Source organism: Anabrus simplex, chromosome 8, assembly GCF_040414725.1.
Source record: "Anabrus simplex isolate iqAnaSimp1 chromosome 8, ASM4041472v1, whole genome shotgun sequence".
Classification (NCBI taxonomy): Eukaryota; Metazoa; Arthropoda; class Insecta; order Orthoptera; family Tettigoniidae; genus Anabrus; species Anabrus simplex.
This window is the reverse complement of record NC_090272.1, coordinates 196459826-196482122: the sequence shown is the minus strand read 5'-3', so window position 1 is coordinate 196482122 and position 22297 is coordinate 196459826. Positions and strand designations below refer to the sequence as shown.

General features: G+C 36.2%; 1 protein-coding gene across 3 annotated transcripts in view; it reads left to right on the top strand.

Moving 5' to 3' along the window:
• Positions 1–22297, top strand: part of LOC136878964 (serine/threonine-protein phosphatase 2B catalytic subunit 2) — a 1209081-nt gene that overhangs the window by 1145437 nt on the left and 41347 nt on the right. Inside the window, exon 11 of one of the 3 annotated variants that reach the window (XM_067152608.2) lies at positions 6575–6598. The exons of the other annotated variants lie outside the window; for them this stretch is intronic. Coding sequence (XP_067008709.1) covers positions 6575–6598 — 24 coding nt within the window. The remainder of the gene's footprint in view (positions 1–6574; positions 6599–22297) is intronic. 3 annotated transcript variants of the gene reach the window in all.

Sequence of the window (22297 nt, the reverse complement as noted above, 5' to 3'; positions counted from 1 at the left end):
TTGGCAACCTCAAAGATTTTATCTTTTTCATGTTAGTATATATTAACTAACTTTTGCATTATTGTTGTTTTAAACTTTATTAATTCCAGTCCTGTTGGTGAAAACATTTTTTTCACTATCAGTGTATTTGCCAGTAAGATAGGAGAGGTGGTGGTATAAAATTCCTAATCACTAGATTGCATGCTAAAATGGCTGGGTTCAATTCTAAACCTCTGTGCAGTGCCCACATGGAATGGGGGCATATGGCACTATTGATGGTGATATTTGACAGGAATAGGCTATGTGAAGACAGCAGATTTCATCCTTTCTGTAAATAATAATAATAATAATCATCATCATCATCATACACCACACATGTAATCATCACATTGTACACAGGCGCGCGCGCCCACCCACACACACACACACACGCGCACGCTCGCACACACACACACACACACAATGATCTTCACTGCTCTGGCAAGGAGTAGCTAACTCATTCACCAAAGATGGTGTGTTAATATACGAAATTCGCAAACTACCCATCATCAAGGCCAAGATACTTGCATCCAAGTGCCTGGGCATTAGAACACACACTCTTCCATTCTTCTAATACACTCATGTTTACGAAAATTACAGCAGCATGAAGGAAGGTTGAAACTTTTCAGAAATTTGCAGTAAATGCAAAGCAGAGTATGACAAACAAGGGATTAGAGTCTTGAGTGATTTTGCCTTCCTGGGCCCAGCCTTGTCCTTTCAGACTCTCATGTTAGGCATTTAAATGGAGGGATGTTAAGAAACCAAGCAGTTAGTGTCTCGGAGTCAGCACGCTGCTAAGCGTCACTATGTCTCATCTACTAAGTGGGTGCTTTATAAACTAACACCAGTTTGAATGGAAACGAGTGCTCGGTCTATGTGAAGGTCGAGTACTGTAACAGGTATGGCATTGTTTGCTTTTACTCTTAGACATTGTTTGCTTGGAGAGGACTGTTTGACACACTCCTATGTAGCAGATTCCCTTGGCCTTAGACCATCTAAGCCTTAAGCTACCCTTTAACACACTAAGTGATGTGCAAATTGAGATCACATTTTCAGACGAGTCCTCCTTTAACTTGGACTACAATCATGATCATATACATGTTAGAAAATATCATGGTTAACAGTGTCATCTAGTATGAATTGTTCAGTGTCAGACTGGCAGGATGCTAGGCATAATGATATGGGGCACAATTTGATATTGTTCACGGTCCTGACTGCTACGTATTGAGAATAATTTTGCCAGTGACCAGTACAATAGGGAAATAGCAGAGGCAGGCGTACACTTTCTTCGGTACACTCCTTATACAGTATTCCCGCACGACAACATCTTAGCAGATGTTTGCAGGAATGTTCTGTAGTATATTAGCCTATTGAATATGTATGGGTTATGGTTGGTAGACTACTAGCCCTTCATAGTCCTCTGCAGCCAGCATCAAAGAATTGTGGATGCTTGTACAAGTAGCCTGACAGGTAGTTTCCCTGTAGGACACAAAGATCTCTTTGGTTCAATACCATGACATCTAGCAGCTCATGGAAGTTTCACACATTGCTGATGTTTTTGTGTTATTAATCTGAAATTGTTTATCATTCATGTATATTAGTATATGTAAAAATAAATTTGATTTTGGTCTTATGACTCCTTCATGGTGGTACAGTTTTCATTAACATGAGTGTATATACAAGATAGAAAGTTAAAGAGCCTTACTGATCTTACATCTTAGCATGTCTTTGAGGTCTTAATGTAATCAATTTGCATTGCCCTTGTGCCACTGTAGTACGCGATTACATGTTAGTTGCTCTTTTTAAACTAAGTGTTATAATGACTAGATTATGTGTTTGTGCATAATCGAGGATTTGCTGACTGTGCTTCTTGTTTCCATTTTTTTTTGTCCACTGTAGGCTGTACGATCTTCCTTCCTGCAACTGACATGTTTATTGAGCCAGCGAAGATGAGGTATCCCACATGAGCTGTGGATATTGTGTTGTGGGAACATTTAATTCTTTTTTTGAGACATGGCTTGAATAACATGACAATGTGTAGTGAAAATAGTGAGTTTGTCCCTATGTTATTGGCTGTTAGCTGACGGTGATTTGATAATTTGGTGTTGGATTGCAAAGTCGAACTCCATTGTGCTCTTAACTTGCATTGAGCGCATTGTGGTGGTACATCTGAATATCTGTGTTTAGGTTTATGATAACTTTCTTAAGGTTCACAGTGGGCATGGTGCAAGTAATACAGCATTTTTGCAAAACAATGATGAGGTTTTGTAAGCAAATAAAATAGCCAGTGTATTTCCTGCCCTACACTTATGTAGCTTGCGCCATTAGGAACATCTACTGTCCAAGTTTGCGATGCATTGTCAACAGTTCGTTTATGCTCGTGGCCATGGGTCCACAGTTTCCAAACTGGTGAGTCAGTAGGAGAAGATATTGTGTGTGTGGTCCAGTTTGAAGTGTCTAAATCTGTAGCGTAGCAAGACTTTCTTACCCACACCATATGAAAATGACATTTGCAGGGGTATAGAAAGTTTGTGGACATTGGATGCTGTGTAAAGGCTAGAGTTCTGGTTGGCTGGATGCTGTGTAAAGGCAAGAGTTCTGGTTGGCTACGTGTGTCTAGTGTTAGTGTTGACAGAGTACACAAGGTGTTTCCATCGGTCTGTGGAAGTCAGCAACTTGAGGAAGGAGAAATGTAGAAGGTTTGGCATTAGTGGCTATAAATTACAGTAAACCATACTAATTGTGGCTGCAGCATGTCCTTAGATCTTCAGAGTTTGAATGCAGTCAGAGATGGAGAGAGATGGTTTCGCAGAATGGCTCATCTTCAACAATGAAGCCACATTTCACATTAGGGACAAAGTGGATATGGACAGTGTCCATATTTGGGGAATCGAGTCCCCAATACGCAGTGATGAGTACCAACAAGACTCTCCGAAACTGAATGTTTTATGTGCGGTGTCTAAGGAGAGGGCCATTGTTCTTCACCAAAGCAACTGTAACCTACCTACCAGGATATGTTGGAAAATGGGTCATGTTCCCAAATGAATGCTGATTAAGACTACATTCCCCAAATGGATGTAATTCCTTCCCATTTTCACAGGAATATAAGAGTGCTCCTCAATTGTGTTCTTCCACAGCACTGGTTTGGCCATGCTACAGATGGCCGATAGCTTTCTCCTGTGGCCATCCCATTCAACAGATCTTATGGGTTGCAGTTTTGCCCTTTTGGATTCATTACTCTCGAGAATCTGTGTGGTCGGATGACACATACTGTATTTCATAGACTATGAGAAGAATTTCATTATCATGTTGAAGCTGTAAGACTGAAAATGAACCTGCAGAAAACCAAAATTATGTGCTTGAATAACATTCAGGTTATCATTGGCAGTAACGTCTTGGAGAAAGTTGATGCTTATGTATTCCTGGGACATCAGACTTGGGCAGGACAACCAGGCAGGTAAAATCATCAGAAGATCAGCTACATCGTCAGATTCAAAAAATCCATAGGAGCCTCAAGAGGAGGGTCTACAACATGCATCCTGTCGCAACCTGTGGGCTGAAAACTGTGACTGTCAGGATGAAAAGTACTAACAGATTTGGAGTAGTCTGCGATGGAGCAGCAATGCTGGGGGTCAGCTTACGAGATCAAATCTGCAATGAATAGATCAGGAGGAGAATAGGAATCACAGATGTGGTGGAGCAAGTGGCAAGGCTCAAGTGACAGTGAGTGGCTCATGTAGCGAGAAGTAACCTCAAGTGGTTGAAAGCTCTTATGCAGTAGAAGCAATATTCCAATGTCATGGCAGGGGTAACTGGATACAGACTACCCAACAGAGGACTGCATGGAAGAAATGTGCAGCCACTCCTAATTGTGCAAATTGCACCTGTGTTAGGCAAGGAATAATTTTTATTTGCTAATGAAACCCCATTATTCTTCTATAAAAACTCTGTATAGTATTTAGTGAATGTGTAAGGATAAATGTTTTAATATTTTCATTTCAGATATTATGCAAATGAATATCATTGTTTTTTAGAGTTTCTTTTACAGTGTGTTTCTTCCTTACTATGTTGAATTTGTCTCTCTGCAGCAGAGCCATGAGCAAATACTTGCTGTTCATTGAAAGTTAGCAGCTCTCTTATTAACAAATGTGATATCCTGCAGAAAGGCTAATATTGTGCATTGTGCAATAACTCTCCAATTTCTTCTACAGATTTTTCAATATTTTGACAAGAAGTAATGGTAATGAATGACATTTTGCTAACAGCATCTGCCTTATATTTCCTTTACATTGGTCAGTTATAGTGCCTACCCTTCCTGCATATTAAAATGTTATTATATTTTATAGTATTTATGAAACTTGTCATTATCTTTTATTTGTTGTCTGGGCTTAACCAAAATAAGACACACATTTATACAAATTTACACTTGCAATCTGGTTTCAAGATTGTGGATTTGATGTTGACCTTCCACATCTGTATTTTGGGTTCATATTGCTGTGACTACATACATTGTTAGATAAAAAGCTGATGGAGTAGATTTTATCTTGGATCCTTCTTTGTTTAATTTCTTTTTTAGTCTGTTTTTCATCTACCCAGATGTGTTAAGACTTGTCAGCTGGCTTGTTCTTGAAGTTCAGTGCTAGTTAAAGCTCCACTCTCTTTGGTCCAACATGTCTTTGGATAATTATTATTTACTGTATTTATAAGCTCTGTCTAGAAAGCCAAGAGAATTTATCATGCTGGCTGCACGACACCTCGTAATCTGCACGCCTACGGGCTGAGCAGCAGTCGCTTGGTAGGCAATGGCTCTGTGGAGCTGTTGCACCATGGGGTTTGGTTTAGGTTGTTTACAAGCTGAATGTGCCTTAGAAGGAACCATAATTATAATTTACATTTCACACTTCATTCAGTTATGCATGTGTGCTTTCTTTACTGCTGGAATAGATTCATAGTCTTCATACAGTTATGCTATACAGTGGGCCAAGTAATACATTTATAGATGATGATGATGATGATGATGATGATGATGATGCTTGTTTAAAGAGGCCTAAAATCTAAGTCATTGGCCCTACCTTTATAGATACATAGACACACCATTATTTTGGGTTCCAATCGTAGTAACGAAAAAGTGATGCAATGGATTTTTTCTAGGATCCTTCTTTTTTGATTAGTTTCTTTTCAGTGATCATCTATGTGGACCAGGTACTTCCTCTCAGGGTACATGTTTTAAAGAGTATTGATCAATGATGTATAAGATTAATGACTTGCAAATTAGAGAACACTATTGAAATTCCCTCCTCTCACACATCCCTTTTCAGAGGTGATATGCTTTATAATCATTGCTCATCTTAATATATTGTATTTACCTGGATTTCTTGTCGTTCTTTGTGATTGTACGTGGCGGAAACGTCAGATGGTAAGAATCTATACTCCATTTGCAATCTGTTTGTAGTTGTGTGTTCGGTAGTTGGCCTGCACAGGTTACATGAGTTATTAATTACTATAATCATTATAATAATTTCTATTACTCTAATTATCATGGTTATTAGATATTTTTGTTGTAGATATTGTATATGTCATATTATTTTCACAGCACAAGACCAGAGTCAAGTTTCTTCTTTTTTGATTATTTTCCCTTCATATTTTGTTTTATTAAGAACTTAATGAAATAAGTTTGTGTACCGTACTTTCAGTATTTGAACAGTCATTTTCATACAAAATTAATTCAAAATATAATGAACCTAAATAAGAAAAACTTATAAATGCATGTTTGTCTTAAAATCTAATTAAACTGAACTGTGAATTATTTTTGACTGATTTTTCTTTTCATTATATTGGTGTTCTGTTAAAACTTTGCAATTGATTTTATTTTTTCCTCCTCAAATACAGTATAAGGAAACTTACTAGTTCCTAATCATCATATACAAATACTGTATGAATTGTTGTCTAAATGATAGGAAAGGAGTACATTTGCTCGTAATTGTAACTTTTTGAAAATGACTGCTAGAAATACTTTCTTAGCACTTACTGTGTTTTCATTTTCTAATAATTATGACTTCTGATACATGATGGGATGACAAAAGAAATGATATGTTCAAGCCCAATCCTTTTTTCTATTTATTGGGAACCTGTTTAACTGTATCTTAAGTACAAAATTTAGATTTATGCATTTAATTGTGTTTTCCAATCCTGTTTCTAAAGTTAATTTCTTGTCTGATAATATATGACTGCTTATCAGTGTAATTTTGTTGTGATCTCTTTTTTGGAACAAGCTTGCTGTCTATTAAAAGTTTGGTAGCTCTTTTGCATACCCTGTAGTAGATATTTTGAAAGACGCACTTGAAATATCTTAATATCGGTGTTGTCCCCTCTTTTATCACGAATCTAATGTGTCTTTCTAAATTTCAAACTGAAAGTAGTTTGATCCTATCTCTTTCTCTCGGAACGTTTAAATATATCACGCCCCCATTTACTTTACTTTCTAAACGATTGCACCTTCTGACTGCACTTGTACCTTCTCTATATGCATTGGGACTCTCAATTGCCGGGTGCACAGGGAAACTTTTTATACAAAAGAATGGTAAGTTTCTTGTGCAAGTTTTGGGTTTCTTTTACTTATTAAATCATAGATTCACCAAATACACCTAATATACTCACCTAGTTGTGTGCTTTTTATCATCAGTGCTCTCCATTGGCAAATAATAAACTTTGTGTTCTTATTTTTTAAAAATAAAAGTTTAATTTCCCCCCGAGATTTGTTTTCTTTTGAAGAGATATATTAATGGCATGTTCGTGTGCTTTTACATTTGTCAACCTAAAGAACTGATGGACATTTAAAAGGGTTTGTGCCTGGTTTCAGAAATTGAAATTAACAACTAAAAGCTGTTGTGAGGTCCATGTATTTAAATTTGAAATTACAGTTTTTATAAATAAATATATATTCGAAGATGGTTAATTCCAAATGCCTTTTCGATTCTAATTCTTAATTTGGACCAGGATTTCTTTCTGGTTTTTTTTAATATAATGGGAAATTTACTCTGATTTTGTGATCATTTGTGTGGAGTTTTTCTTTCTTTCTTTTTTTTTTTTTTTTTTTTTTCTTCTTCCTGTATGGCGTGTCCCCTACAGCTGGAATGAAGCATTCCATCACTTGCAGGTGATGTGAATCTTTATTCCGTTCATGATTAAAAACTGCTAATCATTCGAATGAACTTTTAGCCAATTCCTGGTCTCAAGCCCTTCTTGTGCAAGTTAAAATCAAACCTTCTGCCACCCGCATTGGTGTGTTGCTTGCATCTTCAGTGGTGTTTTAGGATTTAGTTGGTGTGGAAAAAAACATTAATTGCGTTATCAGCTATTATTGTGAAATTATGTTTAATAGTTTTGTAGCTTTTATTTCTAAACTGTGCATGAAAGAGGTTGCATCCAATTTTGTTGTGTTAGTAGACTAAAATATTAGCTTTTCAAAATATGATGGTTTAATTTCAAGTTATATACTACTGTACAGATCAATCAGCCTGTTGAATTGTGTTCTGTGGTCATTTTCATAAACAGAACTTGTGTAAGGGTTGAAGTAGGAATATTGTCACTTAAGCTGTACAGTGTTTGTAGTAAGACTTTAGGTTGTAATTTAGTATCATTTTTAATAGGAGATTTCTCTACTTTTCAAAGTATGCCACATGGATACAATGTAGGAGAGTATACCGAGGTTGATTGATTTAAACATAATATAACAATTAAAATGATAGATTGTTGCACTGCCATTGAAAACAAAATTGTGATTTCTTAAGGTGTTTTCCTACTGCTTGTTGACATCTAATGAGCAGCTAAGATATTATTTTACCTGACATGGTCAGAATGATGTGCATGTTTTATGTAGTTAATAAAGAAGCTTTATGCACTAGGCAAATACCTTAAGCATCAGTCTTATGTCATTGTATCCTAATGGTGTGTTCTTGCCTGCTGAAAACATAGACAACCTCTTGTTGGTCTGTACTTGATGAATTGTTATGATTAAGACAGAATGGTATTCTTACTACTATTCAGAAGTTGAAAGAGCACATATTAATTTGTAAATGTTACCATATCTCTGATAATATTGGCCTTGATGGTCAACACAAGTGTGGATCTACATTAATTTTATTCAGTAATTCTCAAACTTCACAAACAAAATATATTTATCAACATGCTGCTGTTACCTTTTCCATACATTTTTAGAATAACCACTATAAATAACCAAAACCTTCTGCATTTTTACTGCAGTGAAAGTATTCTTTCCCTTTTTAGGCCATTGCTTAGTTATGACTGTGTTGTTACTCTGTTTACAGTGCAAAAATTTAAGTGTCAGCTCATTCATAAATCGTGTATTATTATAAAATGCAAGACTAACTTCTAAATTTGTTCTAAAATTTGGCTTCTGAATGGTACATATGAACTTGAAATAATGTGAATGTTCTCCAGTTTAGTAAATTTAAGATCAGCAATTTCATTACTTGTTACCACAATTGGAGGTAGAAGGTAAAACACAGATAGTTGTTTTCATAGTTAGGTGGCTTCATACAATGCTGATGCAAGCATTCATTCTGTTTTGGCCACTTACTTTTAAATTCTTTTGAGAGTTGGCCAATTGGTAGAGGTTAACAAGGTTAACCGAACTCGAACAAGATTGTTTTATTTTGTAAATAGTTGCTTATTGAGATAGTGATGATGGAAGATTTATAATAAGTTTTGTCCCTTCAAATCTTTTAATCACCTTCTTCAAATACATTACATTGCCATTATTGACCAGACAGCCATAGGTAGTTGCTGTGGTGTCAGTCTAGGAAGACTTTTGACTAAGTTTTGGGTAACTAATCTCAGTTGGGCGTGAATCAGGTCTTAGGGCCGGCCATCGACAAGCCACTCGGTTGTGGCCGTTTCTTTATGAATGGTGCATTGCCACATAGGAAATGAAAAGGATTAGGTCCAAATTGTTACCGTAGGGTGGGTAGCATAGAATTGTCCAATATTGTTGCTGTTAGGTGGGTAGCATAGAATTGTCCAATATTGCTTGATAGATTTGAGGAACTAAAACCAGTGACTGAGACCAAACCCTGGAAGAGAGAGGAAAAAAAAAAGGGTGGGGGTGGGGGTTGGCAAACCATAATATGAATATGTCTAGGATATTGGCTTTCTTACATACCTTGCCCACTTCCTTTCGTACATTAACTAATTATAATCTACACACCATAGGATTCCTGGTATATCTCATACTTATGAGTTCTAAAAGAAAAAAGTGATTCTGGAATTTTGTGTTAAACATGAGTCCATCATTTCAAGAACAGTAGAATGCAAACTGATTCAGACCAAGATCTATTCGAGTTAAAAGATTCTCAGATTAACTGAAATCTTTCGTATAACTTTTAACATTCACTGTATACTGTAATGTGTGTACATGCTATTCATGAGCGCCAAGAGAAGGAAGCAGGGTGCTGCGAGTACCCTGGTACTATTTTTAGAACCATCACCTGCCTGCATGGTCAGTCATGTCTAGCCAGTGATTCAGTTGACTTATTATTGTGTCTGTTTGCGTGTACATTGTGAATGTAAGTACTGTACATTTCAATGTATAGTGTTTCAGTGATTGTGAAAATGGCAAATGAAAGCATACTACCTATACTCAGAAGATAAACTGGACGTTTTGAAATGTTTAGATAAAGGCAAGAAAGTGACTGAACTGTCTGTGGATTTTGGTGTCAGGGAAAACCACTATTACTGAAAGTTGAAAGAACCTTGCCAAAAGTGAATAATTTTGTGAATCGTTGTTGGAAAAATCTCTTTGAACTCGACAAACCTCAAAATGCACACAATTTGATAGAACTGGTGAAGCCCTTTTTATGTAGTTTACCATGAAGAACCGAAAAGGTACACCTTTAAGCGGACCTCTTTTTCAGGAAAAGGCTATCCATCTCAATAAATGAATAAATATTGAAGATTTTCTGCTCACTGCAAGCATAGGCTGGTTAGACAGATGGAAAACAGTCATGGAATGTGTCATTTAACAATTAGATCAGCTATCAGTTACCACGCTGCAGCTGACAAATATGTAGTTGCATTTGCTGATGTATCAGGTGCAAATTATTCTCTGTAAGAAATTTACAAGGCAGATGAAACTGGGTTAAACTTAAGGGCATTACCAAAAGGAAAAATGTTGGCTCCCCAAAGATGAAACTTGTGCTCAGGGTTTTGAAATGAGGTAAAAATGTCGTCACTCTTATGACTTGTAGCAATGCAGTAGGAAACCACAAGTTACTGTTGATGGTGATAAGTAAATCAGCTAAACCAAGAGCATTAAAAAAAAATCAACATGAACACACTTCCTGTTTATTATACCTAGATTCACTGTAAATACTGTTGCAACTTTTCGGGCTGGCTGTACTTCTGCTCGTGGAGAGTGGCACATTTCCGAAGCATGACATGAAATGTTAGTTGAATAATAAAAATCGTGTAGCAGTTATTGCGCTGCATAAGGCAGGCATGTTACCAGACGAGATATTCAAAATGCTCTAGAAGCTCAAAATCTCTCAAGAGGTTCATGTATCACGTTATCCAGCCAGCATTTCTTAGAGACGGGAATTGTGAAAGACTGGCTCAGGAAATGAAGGCCACACATAATATGGACCGTGCTACTAGTCAAAACTGAGGTGAATCGCGTGCGCAGAAATCCAGTACAAAGTCAGTCAGTGAAGGCCCATGAATTAAAAATATCAAAAGTCTGTCTTGTATGTTAGGTAGTATCCTAATGCTATGTGCTTACGAATGACACAAAGGACACTTATGCCAATGGACACTGACAAATCCTTTTCAGTGATGGGATGATTTTCAGTGTTGAGGAGTGTTCAGAATTACAGGGCTATATGCTGCATGTTCAAGAGAAGCTGCCAATACTGCACCAAGAGTCCATAGGAACCATCATCCTGTGTTGTTCATGATATGGTGGGGGTGGGGAGTAAGCTACGAGGGCACACTGAGCTCCAATTCTGCAAGAAAAGGCGTGAAAACATCAGCTAGAAGTGTACCAGGAGGCAGTGCTGGAGAGATTGGTTAGGAACCTCAACACCACCCTCTTCCCAGTCAGGACTCGACCCCAGTACGTAAGGTGCATACAGCGCTACAGTGGATTGTGACCAATATCTTAGACTTCATTTTCACCTCTGATTGGCCTTCTGGAAGTCCAGACCGTAACCCTCTTTACTACAAATTGCTGTCCATACTTTGCTGGCTTGCAAGGTGAGATATTCAGATATTGCCGTTTAAAGTGCTCTCACGTGAAGGCTGCAACAGACTGTCAAAAGAATGATTTGACAAACAGTCTGTCCCTGCTGTGACTTGTTTCAGTAAAGCAAATGATTTACCAGTTAGAGCATTTCTGTTGATCAACTATATTACATCTCGTCCAAATGTGAATGAACCAACGCATGGTGAAATCAAGGCAATTTTAATCTCTCTCAAAATTACACCTTTATTGCAACCAATGGATCACAAAGTCTCACAAAATATGAAACTTGGTCTGTAAAAAACTTCTTGGGCCCGTACAGAAGAACAAGATGGCAGTTCACCTCCCTACTTTGAGAAATTAAATCATTAAATATAGGATGTGAAATATTGGGCTGCTGAATCTTGGAACTGTGTAAACAAGCAGTGCTTGAGAAAACCTTGGAAAAAATGAAATAAAATATATAATAAAATGGCCAGGGGAAATGAGGCAGAAAATCTACTTCAGCAAATGTGAAATCGATGTCATTGAGTGGATGGCAGCAGATGGTGGAAGCTATGAGGACATAGCAGCAGCTGTTACTGAGTACGACACTGAGTGGGATGTGGAAGGGAGTGATGATGAAATGGTGAAACAAGTGGTGATAAATAAGGAGTGGCTTGCATCACTAGACCTCCCCTGTCCTACGTGGAGCAGCAGTCTGTCGCGAGACCAGGTGATGCCATGTTTATGAGGCAGTGGCGGAATATTGCATACGCCAGCAGGTTCATTTTAATATTATAAAAGAAAATGACTGGTTTTATGAACATGCTAAATAAATATATACTGTACAGTACATAATAATTGTCGTTAAGAACCTTGGAAAATGCACCTGAAGAAAATAAGGGATGGGTCGATACCAGCTTTTGACGATACTCAATACCAATATGTTCTTTTGTCTCGACACTCTGATACTTTCATTGTTGAAATAAAATAGTAAAATATAGCCTAATATTATTTATTAAATAGGCATTTTTATGTTAACATGTCAATATCTGTATAATTGTAAATTAAATTAAAATATATTGTGGGATGTAGTTCTAGTTAGTAGTAATTTGCATATCTTTCTACAAACCAAATGTGAAAAAAGTATTCAGCATTATTTTAATATAATTAAAATCAATTAAATGATGAAACATTAACTTAATAGTGTTAAAGTTTTTGATCAGAAATACAAACATTCTCACTCTGTTGGGGTCGAGCCTACTTCTTTTTCTGTCATGGATGAGTTCTGCTATGCTAAACAGTCTCTCGGAAAATACAGTTGCTGGTGGTATACATAAACATTTGACAGTAGTTTTCTCAGCTTTGGAAACTTTGCTTTTGTTTTCCACTAATCGTAAACACTTGAAAGGGGGATTAACAGAACTTTTCAGGTATGTGGTGATTTCATCTTCAGAAGTGTTAACTGACGATGAATTTGTTGCGTCACATCATTTTCTTGGATAGTGCTGCCATACAAGCACCACATCCCATATTTGAAAATATTGAAAATCCATCTTGTCTATTAGTATCTTTTTTGAAAGCAAAACAAACGATAGTTTTATACTTTTTTCACTGCTTTGTACTATTACAATAAATTATGTTTTAAAATTAAATTTGTTTTTTCTTCCACATTTGTTTGGAATTAACCTGATATTTGGATTAATGGTACTGTAATGTACTTGTGATGTGTGCTCTCCCAGGATGGTAGTGTAGACCTAGGAAATGAAATTGAATTGAGGATTGGGTAAGAAAAGTAGAGGGGGACCAAGGTGACTTGGTTTTTAATGATTCAATGGTATGAGGTGTAGAACTAAATAAGATGACAAACTAATGTGGAATGGTATAACAGTCTAAAATTAAGATGCATGTGTTTGAGAACTTACATAATAAAAGGGAGGAATTTGTGCCTTTGATTAAAGGTAGAATGAGTTGGTTCAAGGCATAGAGAGTCTCTGTTAAAAATATCAAGCTAATTTGAAATGTCTTCATATAAATATATATCGATCAGTCAGTCAATCAATCAATCAATCAATCACCACTTATCTGCATTTAGGACAGTCACCCAGGTGGCAGATTCCCTTTCAATTGTTTACTTAGTAGTTTCTTAAATCATTTCAGGGAAGTGGGAAATTTATCAAACATCTCCTTTGGTAAATTATTCCAATTCCTTAACTCCCCTTCCTATAAATGAGTATTTGCCTCAGTTTGCCCTCTTGAATTCCAACTTCATCTAGTATGTTGTAGGTCTAGCCTGTTTGAAGTTCACCTACTTGAGTCATTTGAAATCTGGGAAGGATTGTTTTATTTTATTTTTCAGTATTTCCTGTTCTTAATATATGGGTCAGAACCCAGACCAATTTTACATCTCTGTTCAGAACTAGATGATTTTGTAAATAATAAGAGTACATGGTACCATGTTGCATATTTCACTATTATATCTTTTCTTGCATGCTACTTTCTCTTTGCCAGGCTCTTGATTAACATTTCCTACTATAAATCATCTTAAACCAGAGTTATTCATGGGAATCTGGAAAATACAATATTCTTCAATATTTGTCCATTACATCACAATGACACTTATAATGAATTACACTGACTTCATGTCTGGCTTTTGTGGCAAATAGGTGAGTGCTGTCTACCAATTTTGAACAGTGCCCAACACAGTATCACTTAATCTGATGAGGAAAGGAGGAAAATTCTATATTAGAAGTATCTTTTGGCATACAGTTTTTGCTGGGAGTATAAGAGTAGCTCATTGTGAATAATCCAGACTTTGCTATTAATAAATTGAGATTTTAATTATTCTGTGCAAATGAATTTTTTCACAGGTATGTGTAAGTTTCCAGCATGGTGAATCATTTGAATATATTACTTGTTTAGGCATTTCATTAATGGAGAAGGTCAAATAAATGTCAAATCAAGTCTTACATAGAGAAAGGAAAATGGAAAGAAACATGTAATAGGACAAACACAATGACAAGTTAGTACTGGAAGAGGTAACAATAGTAAGGGGAGATAAGGACAGACGTGAATAGGACAGAGATAATCTCCACAACTTCATAAATTCCCCCGGGAGCTTGTTTATGCTTCCCAGCTTCACCAGGGTGGGCATCACTCACTCATTGTGGTCCCATTCTGCCAGATCTTCTGCCTTGATCTGGGAAGTCTAGGATTGGAAGAAAGCTAGATAAATACAGGAAAAGGGAAGATAAATAAGATGAGTGCGGGTGGTAAAAGAATAGAAACACAGAACAAACACACAATCACTCTATATGACTTGTTTAGGCATTTAGACTGACATTAAATTTAGAAATGTTTTTGGGAATGGGCATTATGGTACGCTGAGTGGTGGTCTGTCAACATCCTAAGCTTGTGCTTTCAAGTTTGTTGGACTCTTATCCAGAAATAGTTTCCTAACTTGCAAGGGAGGGTCACGATATGTTATCTAGCCAATTACATTAATTTATAGTGCATTTAATAGAGAAACAGAATATATATACACACATATCAATTTTAGCTGGTACAGGCTAGTGCATCTGGTGATATTTCATCACAGTGATGATGAAAATACTATGATAATAGAGACATCATACATGAATTGTTGTGAAACAGATGGATTATTTGTGACAAATTGTCAATAATGACATCAAACACTCTACAACAGAATTTTCTGACCTGACTAGACAGTCGCAGATGAAAAAATGCAATTCAACAACAAAAGAGTGATCCATTTATACAAATTCCCCGCAATGTCCACATTTGATGAAAGCAGGTTGGTCACGTTTCTTACAAAAACACGCTTCCGTTAATCCTCCTTCGAAGCAGTACTCCATCAGGAAAGTCTTTGCTGTAGCCGCATTGAAGAAACAAATTTCAGTTAGATATTCTTGCTGCCAAGAACTGGAAATACACAAATGACTGAAGGTGTAAGAAGTGGTCTCTGTGCCATACCATAATTGTATCTGTGATAAATTTCACAATATATTTGTATGGGTGGAAGAAGAAAATGTCAGCAGCTTGTACAATACCTGTCCAGTCAGCAGCTTGTACAATACCTGTCCACTTTGCTGGAATTAGCTTCTTAATGAATTCGATGCCTCCAAGAACGGTAGAGTTGATCATCTCTATTGGCTGCCCAGAAGTCAACCAAAACAAGAACTTTAGTATGTGCTTGTATATCTGGCCACATAGCTTGTTCTAGAAAGATCTTTAAATATGTCTTGGTCATATTAGCAAATTAGTTTGCAAACACACCTTAATGTTCGGCAAATTGATGGTCATATTTGCGGGAAAATGGCCTGTGGGCTCCGGTACAAGGACATACAAATGTGGTAGCAACGTGTCGTCCATCACAGACCCTTAAAGTTGAAATTTCTGTGAGGGTTCCACCTTTTCAATACAAAGTGTATGTTGTATAGGATAGTGTTTACAACATGTTTTTATTCAAGAGACCGGTTTCAACACATTTCTGAAGAGTCATCATCAACCTAAATTACAAAACTAGCAAAATACATAATAAGTTATGATAACAATGTATAAACATAATGACACGATATAATTTTGACAACAGTTTCACATTTTTAAAATTGAGGGTTTTATAAAATATTGGCATGTTTCTGCTACACGTATGCACACATAAATGTCTTGTGTGAATGTTGTATATTCAAGTGTGGCGATGTATTTTTACAACACATTAATCGTGTAATAGTCTTCTTTGGATGAGGCACTTTCAAGTGCTAGGTTAAGGATGTGATTAAAACTTGGTGTACACAATAAAATCTTGTTGGACACAGAAAACTACTCCTCTGTATGGTGTCACTTAAGGACAAAATAGCATTGTTGCTGTTGTACACAGCAACATCTTCCAATACTTTGTTATAGGTACTCCAACATGGAATTTTTGAAGCCTGAAGAATAAAAGAAAAAACCTAGTTCAGATATAAAAGCTTAATGGGCCAAGGCAAAAGAATGACCTTTGTCGTTAAGTGTAGAGTCTCGCCTTGCTCAGTGTGCTGTGTAATTTACCATGTTGAGAGGAGATGCAAACTAAAGCGTGTAGGCCTGGCCAGAGCAGGTAATTGGGAGTGGGGAGGGAAAGGGAGCGATAGCGGAAGAGGGAAATGCTTAAGGCAGATCTGGAGGGCAAGATAACGACATTTTTGCGAATTGTACAGTTTTGGGCCAGGTATGTAGACAATACCTTTGTTATCCTTGACGATAGAATCTCTGACGCGAATTCCACTCTTAATAACTTAAATAATTTAGAGCTCCCAAATCAAATTTACCTTGGAATCGGAATCTAAGAAAGCAATAAATTTCTTTGAGCTCATGATAAACAGACTACCTCTCTCATTAGATTATAAAATATATAGGAAACGAACTCAAACAGCGACTACCATTAGAAAGGATTTTTCAGTCCTATTGCACATAAGTGTGCTACTTATAACAGCATGGTAAACAGAGCCTTTAAAATACCGTTACCTAAAGAAACCTAAACAAAGAATTGAACACTATTCACTCTATTGGCAAATTCAATGGATACGATAATTTGTTCATAGAACGAATCATCAATAAATTCAAACACCGCCCAAAGTCAACGTTAACAAAGGAAAGATTTAACCCTGTTGCTTATTCAACCTTCACCTACAACGAAGACATACATAGTATTGTTAATATTTTTAGGAAACATAACACTAAAATCTCATACCGTACCAACAATAGAAACATGGAAACTGTACATAACGCCAGGTCAATAAATAAAACTAACATCTTTTTAAAGTCTACCGATTCAAATGTAACAACTGTGATTCCTCGTACATCGGACAGACCGAAAGGAACTTTGAAATGAGATATATGGAACATGTCAATGCTATCAAATACAACAGGTTTTCGGTAGTTGGTCAACACATTCATGATTCAAATCATAGCCTCAGCACTATACATAAGGACATTGAAATTCTCAGGAACATGGGCATAGGCCCCACGCTTGACATTATGGAGAACTGCTTTATTCATTTGGACCAGTTTTTTAATCCTAACTTTAACTTCAATGAAATTTCATAAAAAAAGTAATATCCTCTTTGACTTTTTAATTAAATTATCTAGAAGCATCAAAGTTTCAAACAGGCGTTTGATATTTCACGCTATGCGCAATACCCTATCACGCTACAAGCCCCACCACGTTGCCCTCCTGATCCGCCTTAAGCACCTCCCTCTCCCGCTATCCCTCCCTTTCCCTTCCCACTCCCAATTCCCTGCTCTGACCACGTCTGCACGCTTTAGTTTGCATCTCCTCTCCACATGGTGAACTACACAGCACACCGAGCAAGGTGAGCCTCTACATTTAACCACACAGGTCATTGTTTTGCCTTGGCCCATTAAGCCCTCACATCTAAACTGGGTTTTTTCTTTTATTCTTCAGGCTTCAAAAATTCCATGTTGGACTGAGAAACGTTAGCCTACAGTTAAACAGCGTACCACCTAATTACGTACCTGTAACAAAGTATTGGAAGACATTGCTGAGTTCAACAGCAGTGCTATTTTGTCCTTAAGTGACACCATACAGAGAAGTAGTTTTCTGTGTCCAACAAAATTTTAATGTGTACACCAAGTTTTTATCACATCCTTAACCTAGCACTTGAAAGTGCCTCATCCAAAGATGACTATTACACGATTAATGTGTTGTAAAAATACATCACCACACTTGAATATAACGACATTCACACAAGACATTTATGTGTGCATACGCGTTACCGAAATACACCAATATTTTATAAAACCCTCAATTTTAAAAATGTGAAACTGTTGTCAAAATATTATATTGTGTCATTATGTTTATACATTGTTATCATAACTTATTATGTATTTTGCTAGTTTTGTAATTTAGGCTGATTATGATGTTTCAGAAATGTATTGAAAAGGTGGAACCCTCACTGAAATTTAAACTTTTGTGATCTCAGTTCAATACGGAACCATATTGAAGTTTATAACTTTAAACATCACAATCCCTGGCATTGTCATATAAGAGCGTGTGATTGCTGCTATGGATCCAACTACACCAAAGATGTGCTTGCTTCCCTTCACTACAATGGTTCGTCCAGATCGCAGCTCTTTATCAAATCTTGATTCGTTGACATTAACTACATGATCTGATGGTGGACTTTTCCTCAATTTCTCTTATGAATTCACAAGTTCTTTATTCAATATCAGTAGCCCCTTTAACCAATTGCTTGCTTGCTAACATTGTGGGTTATTTTCTGACAGACGATCTTATTATTTTGTTTAAACTTTTTTTTACCCGTAAGTTGGAGCTTTGAACAGAAGGGATTTTGGGTGTCAGTTCTCTTCTTAAACTTCATTGCACAGAATTTGACGAGCACCATTGTTTAAGTACCTTTTTGAAGTTTTCTTTTCTGTGCCGAGACTGTTGCAAATTTCAGGTGAGGTGTCATATTAGTTGCTAATCCACAACGACACAGATGAGGAGAATCAAAACTTCCATCTTTTTCCCTTGATTGTTTTGTCCATATCTTATATGCATCAACTAGGTATCTTTCTGGAAACTTCGATTTTGTTTTTCTTGGAGGTGATGGCTGATAAGATTAACTGCAGTTTCCCTAGATATCTGCCAATGGTGACATAGCTTCATCATTCACCCGTCCCTTTGTCGGCTGTAACTCGTTCTGAGTATATATAACTTCTTCCTTCATAGATTGACCAGTTCAACTCAGTTTATGGATGTGTTTGCGATGACTAAACAGACCAATCCTAGCATAAAACATACGCCCACACAAATCGCACTGAATGGATGGAGGAGGGCAGGGTTGTAATTGTTGGAGTTTTCTTGCTTGTAGCTTGGCCTCTTGATGTCTGCGGCGTTCTCTTTCAAACAAGTTGATAGCGGTGGATGTAGTGTTCCGCCACAGTGAACGGTCCGCAGCACATTCTTCCCATGTCTGTATATCTATACCAATTGTCTTCATGATGTGTTTCAGCTGGTCCATGAAGTCTACTGCCAGAGCAAAGTTCACTATCACACCACTATCATTTTTCTTATCTGATGTCCCCTCATCTATTACAAGTGTAGTCACCTCTGCTATTACAGATTCTTCTTCTTCTTTTTTTATTTATTACAGATAACATGCTCTTCACCTGCTGGTGCATCTTCCAAAATACCAAAGCAATCCACCTACAGATTCACAATTACCGCCTGTCTCATTGTACAAACTTACTCGCTATGTAAACGCACTTCCACACTACGTTGATAATTCAGTCTACTCTAGCGGACAAACTACACTGTCACATCTTTTCTTCCCTTTCCTATCCACAGTACTGAATCATAGCTGCTAAATGTGTGGAAGAAGTTTGTTTTTCCAATCGTTAATAAAACAAAAATAGTTTTGTTCCCTTCTCCGAAACAGCTGCCATGACCCTTCCTTGTCAGATGAAAATTTTTTTTGCCCACCTGTTTCAAGAAAAACTATCCAAATGTATAGCTTTCTGTTGAATCCTGAACTGCTGCACTTACAGTATATTAATACATTCAGGGTGTTATAGAGAAAGTCCTTCCCCATGTGCTATATATGTATTTACTATATATGTATTTACTATATTTATGGAAACGGTATGACAGTGATTAGAGTCGTTGCACAAATCAATACAGACTGGATTATAACACATAGGTGCAAATAAAATTATGTAACACTAATTTGGTAATCTTATTGGTAAAACTTTGAAATGATGCAGCATAAAGAAATAATTATTTAGACATCCTAGTTTTTATTTTCCAAGAGTGCCAGTTGTCATAGCCATATTATAGGTACTCTTCTTAATGATATTTTACATTTGCACTTTTGGTTAATTTTAATGATGGATTGGAAACTATGGAATAAGTTGCTCATAAATAGAAATGGTTGTAAAATCATTCTCTTATAACAAGAAATGTTGGAAAATTTGTTACGTCCTTTTCCACATTAGTCTAGCTGTGAATATTTAAACTTACCGGGATATGTTGTGGAGAAGTAATGAAAAAAATTTTTTGAACATACAGATTTTAAAAATTCCTTTCAGAGTTAACATTGAGTTTGGTAGCTTCTTATATAAGGATCAAAATTTTCATAAATAGGGATCCCATTGGAACTCGTAACATAAACCATCATTAGTAATGAATGAAAATTCCCAATAAATTTGACTTCAAAAAGTACTGATTAATGCCTATTATTTTAAAGAAATAACGTGAAAGTTGTTTCCACACATCACAAACAGTAGGGGAAGGCAAAGACTCTCATTTGACAGGACTGTGTGATTACAAGGCATAATGAATTAAAATTAGGCCTTTAATTGTTGTCTATGTTTTCTAACTTTTGTAATATTTAAGCATAATTTAACTTTGAAAGAGTTTCAATATAGTTTTATTTATTTTTTGTGGTTGTGCTTACTTTTTAAAAGATTCTGTTCTTGTCTTTACCATGCATTAGTTTCATATGTAGTACACTTACATGGAAAGAATTTGAATGTAGTTACATTCTCTATAATATATAAATTGCTAAAAAAGGAAGAGAATTGCATTCTTGTGCATATGAGAAACAGAGTCCCTACATCACCCAATTTTTCATAACAGCGTTTTACTTCACTTGATTATGAGGTGATTTAATTGAAAGTATCTAGAATTTTATTTACAGAAATGCTCAAAATTGATAAACTCGGATTTTAGTTTTTCTTTTATTGCTCAGAAAATCAGTCTTTGAAGGAGGAAGTCATTGTAATTTGTTATAGAAATTCAGTGGTTAGTTGAAAATAAATTGTAGTGTTCATGCAGGTGGTCCTGTTTTCTTATGAGTGAATGAACAGTACCGGTATTAAAGTTTAAAAATCTTGTATCAAGCCACTAATGTTATATCACTTTTGACTTCGATTTTCTCTAAACTTCATAATAGGTTTACTAAACAAGAAAAGCATAATTACTCGGTTTGGATTAACTATGTATCTATGAGCCTATAAGCTTTGGTGCAAACTGTAAAATGTCACAAGTGATAAAATATGGGGAGGAGTACGTAAAATACCGGGAGGAGTACAGTCGATACCATTATGAACTGTTTAATAACTAGCAAGTTGCTACAAGATGGTAAAATGGTCTTACTGTAATTTTTTTTGCTTTACGTTGCACCAACACAGGTAGGTCTTATGGCGACGATGGGATAGGAAAAGCCTAGGAAGTGGAATGAAGCAGCCATGGCCTTAATTAAGGTACAGCCCCAGCATTTGCCTGGTGTGAAAATGGGAAACCACGGAAAACCATCTTTAGGGCTGCCGACAGTGTAATTTATTTACTGATTGATGACTAGAGAAACAGTCTTATAACAAGAAATAATAATAATAATAATAATAATAATAATAATAATAATAATAATAATAATAATAATAATAATAATAATAATAATAATAAGTTCAGATCTCCCAGATAAGTCCAGCAATCCACTGCACTACCTTGTCTGTCACATGATGGACGTTCATCAAGGAGCCATGGAAAGCTCATTGAGGACAATGAGTGACCTCATGTTGAATGGTCTGGAGTGCCCTCACTCGGCTTTTCCTTTCCGTGCTGAATTGATATTAAAGATTTTGTTATAGTATTTTTACGTGCGCATTAGAACTAATTCCTATATGTTGATAAACTTAACCATAATAGGTATTTGATTTGGTCCTGTACCGACTTGTCTATATTAAAAACTTATTTAAAATAGTATGCGTTTGGTCCACCTTGTCAATACACTTTTATAATTGGAAATAATTTATTCAGGCATGTTTCAGGAACATAGTACATACCCTTCATCATTGAAGTCCAATCGGAGAATAAAAACAGTTTAACACTATATTTTGTTTAGCCCAATAATAATAATAATAATAATAATAATAATAATAATAATAATAATAATGTCAGGAATTTACAAATTGACATGCCAAACCTGTAGGCAGCAATACGTAGGACAGTCCGGAAGAAGT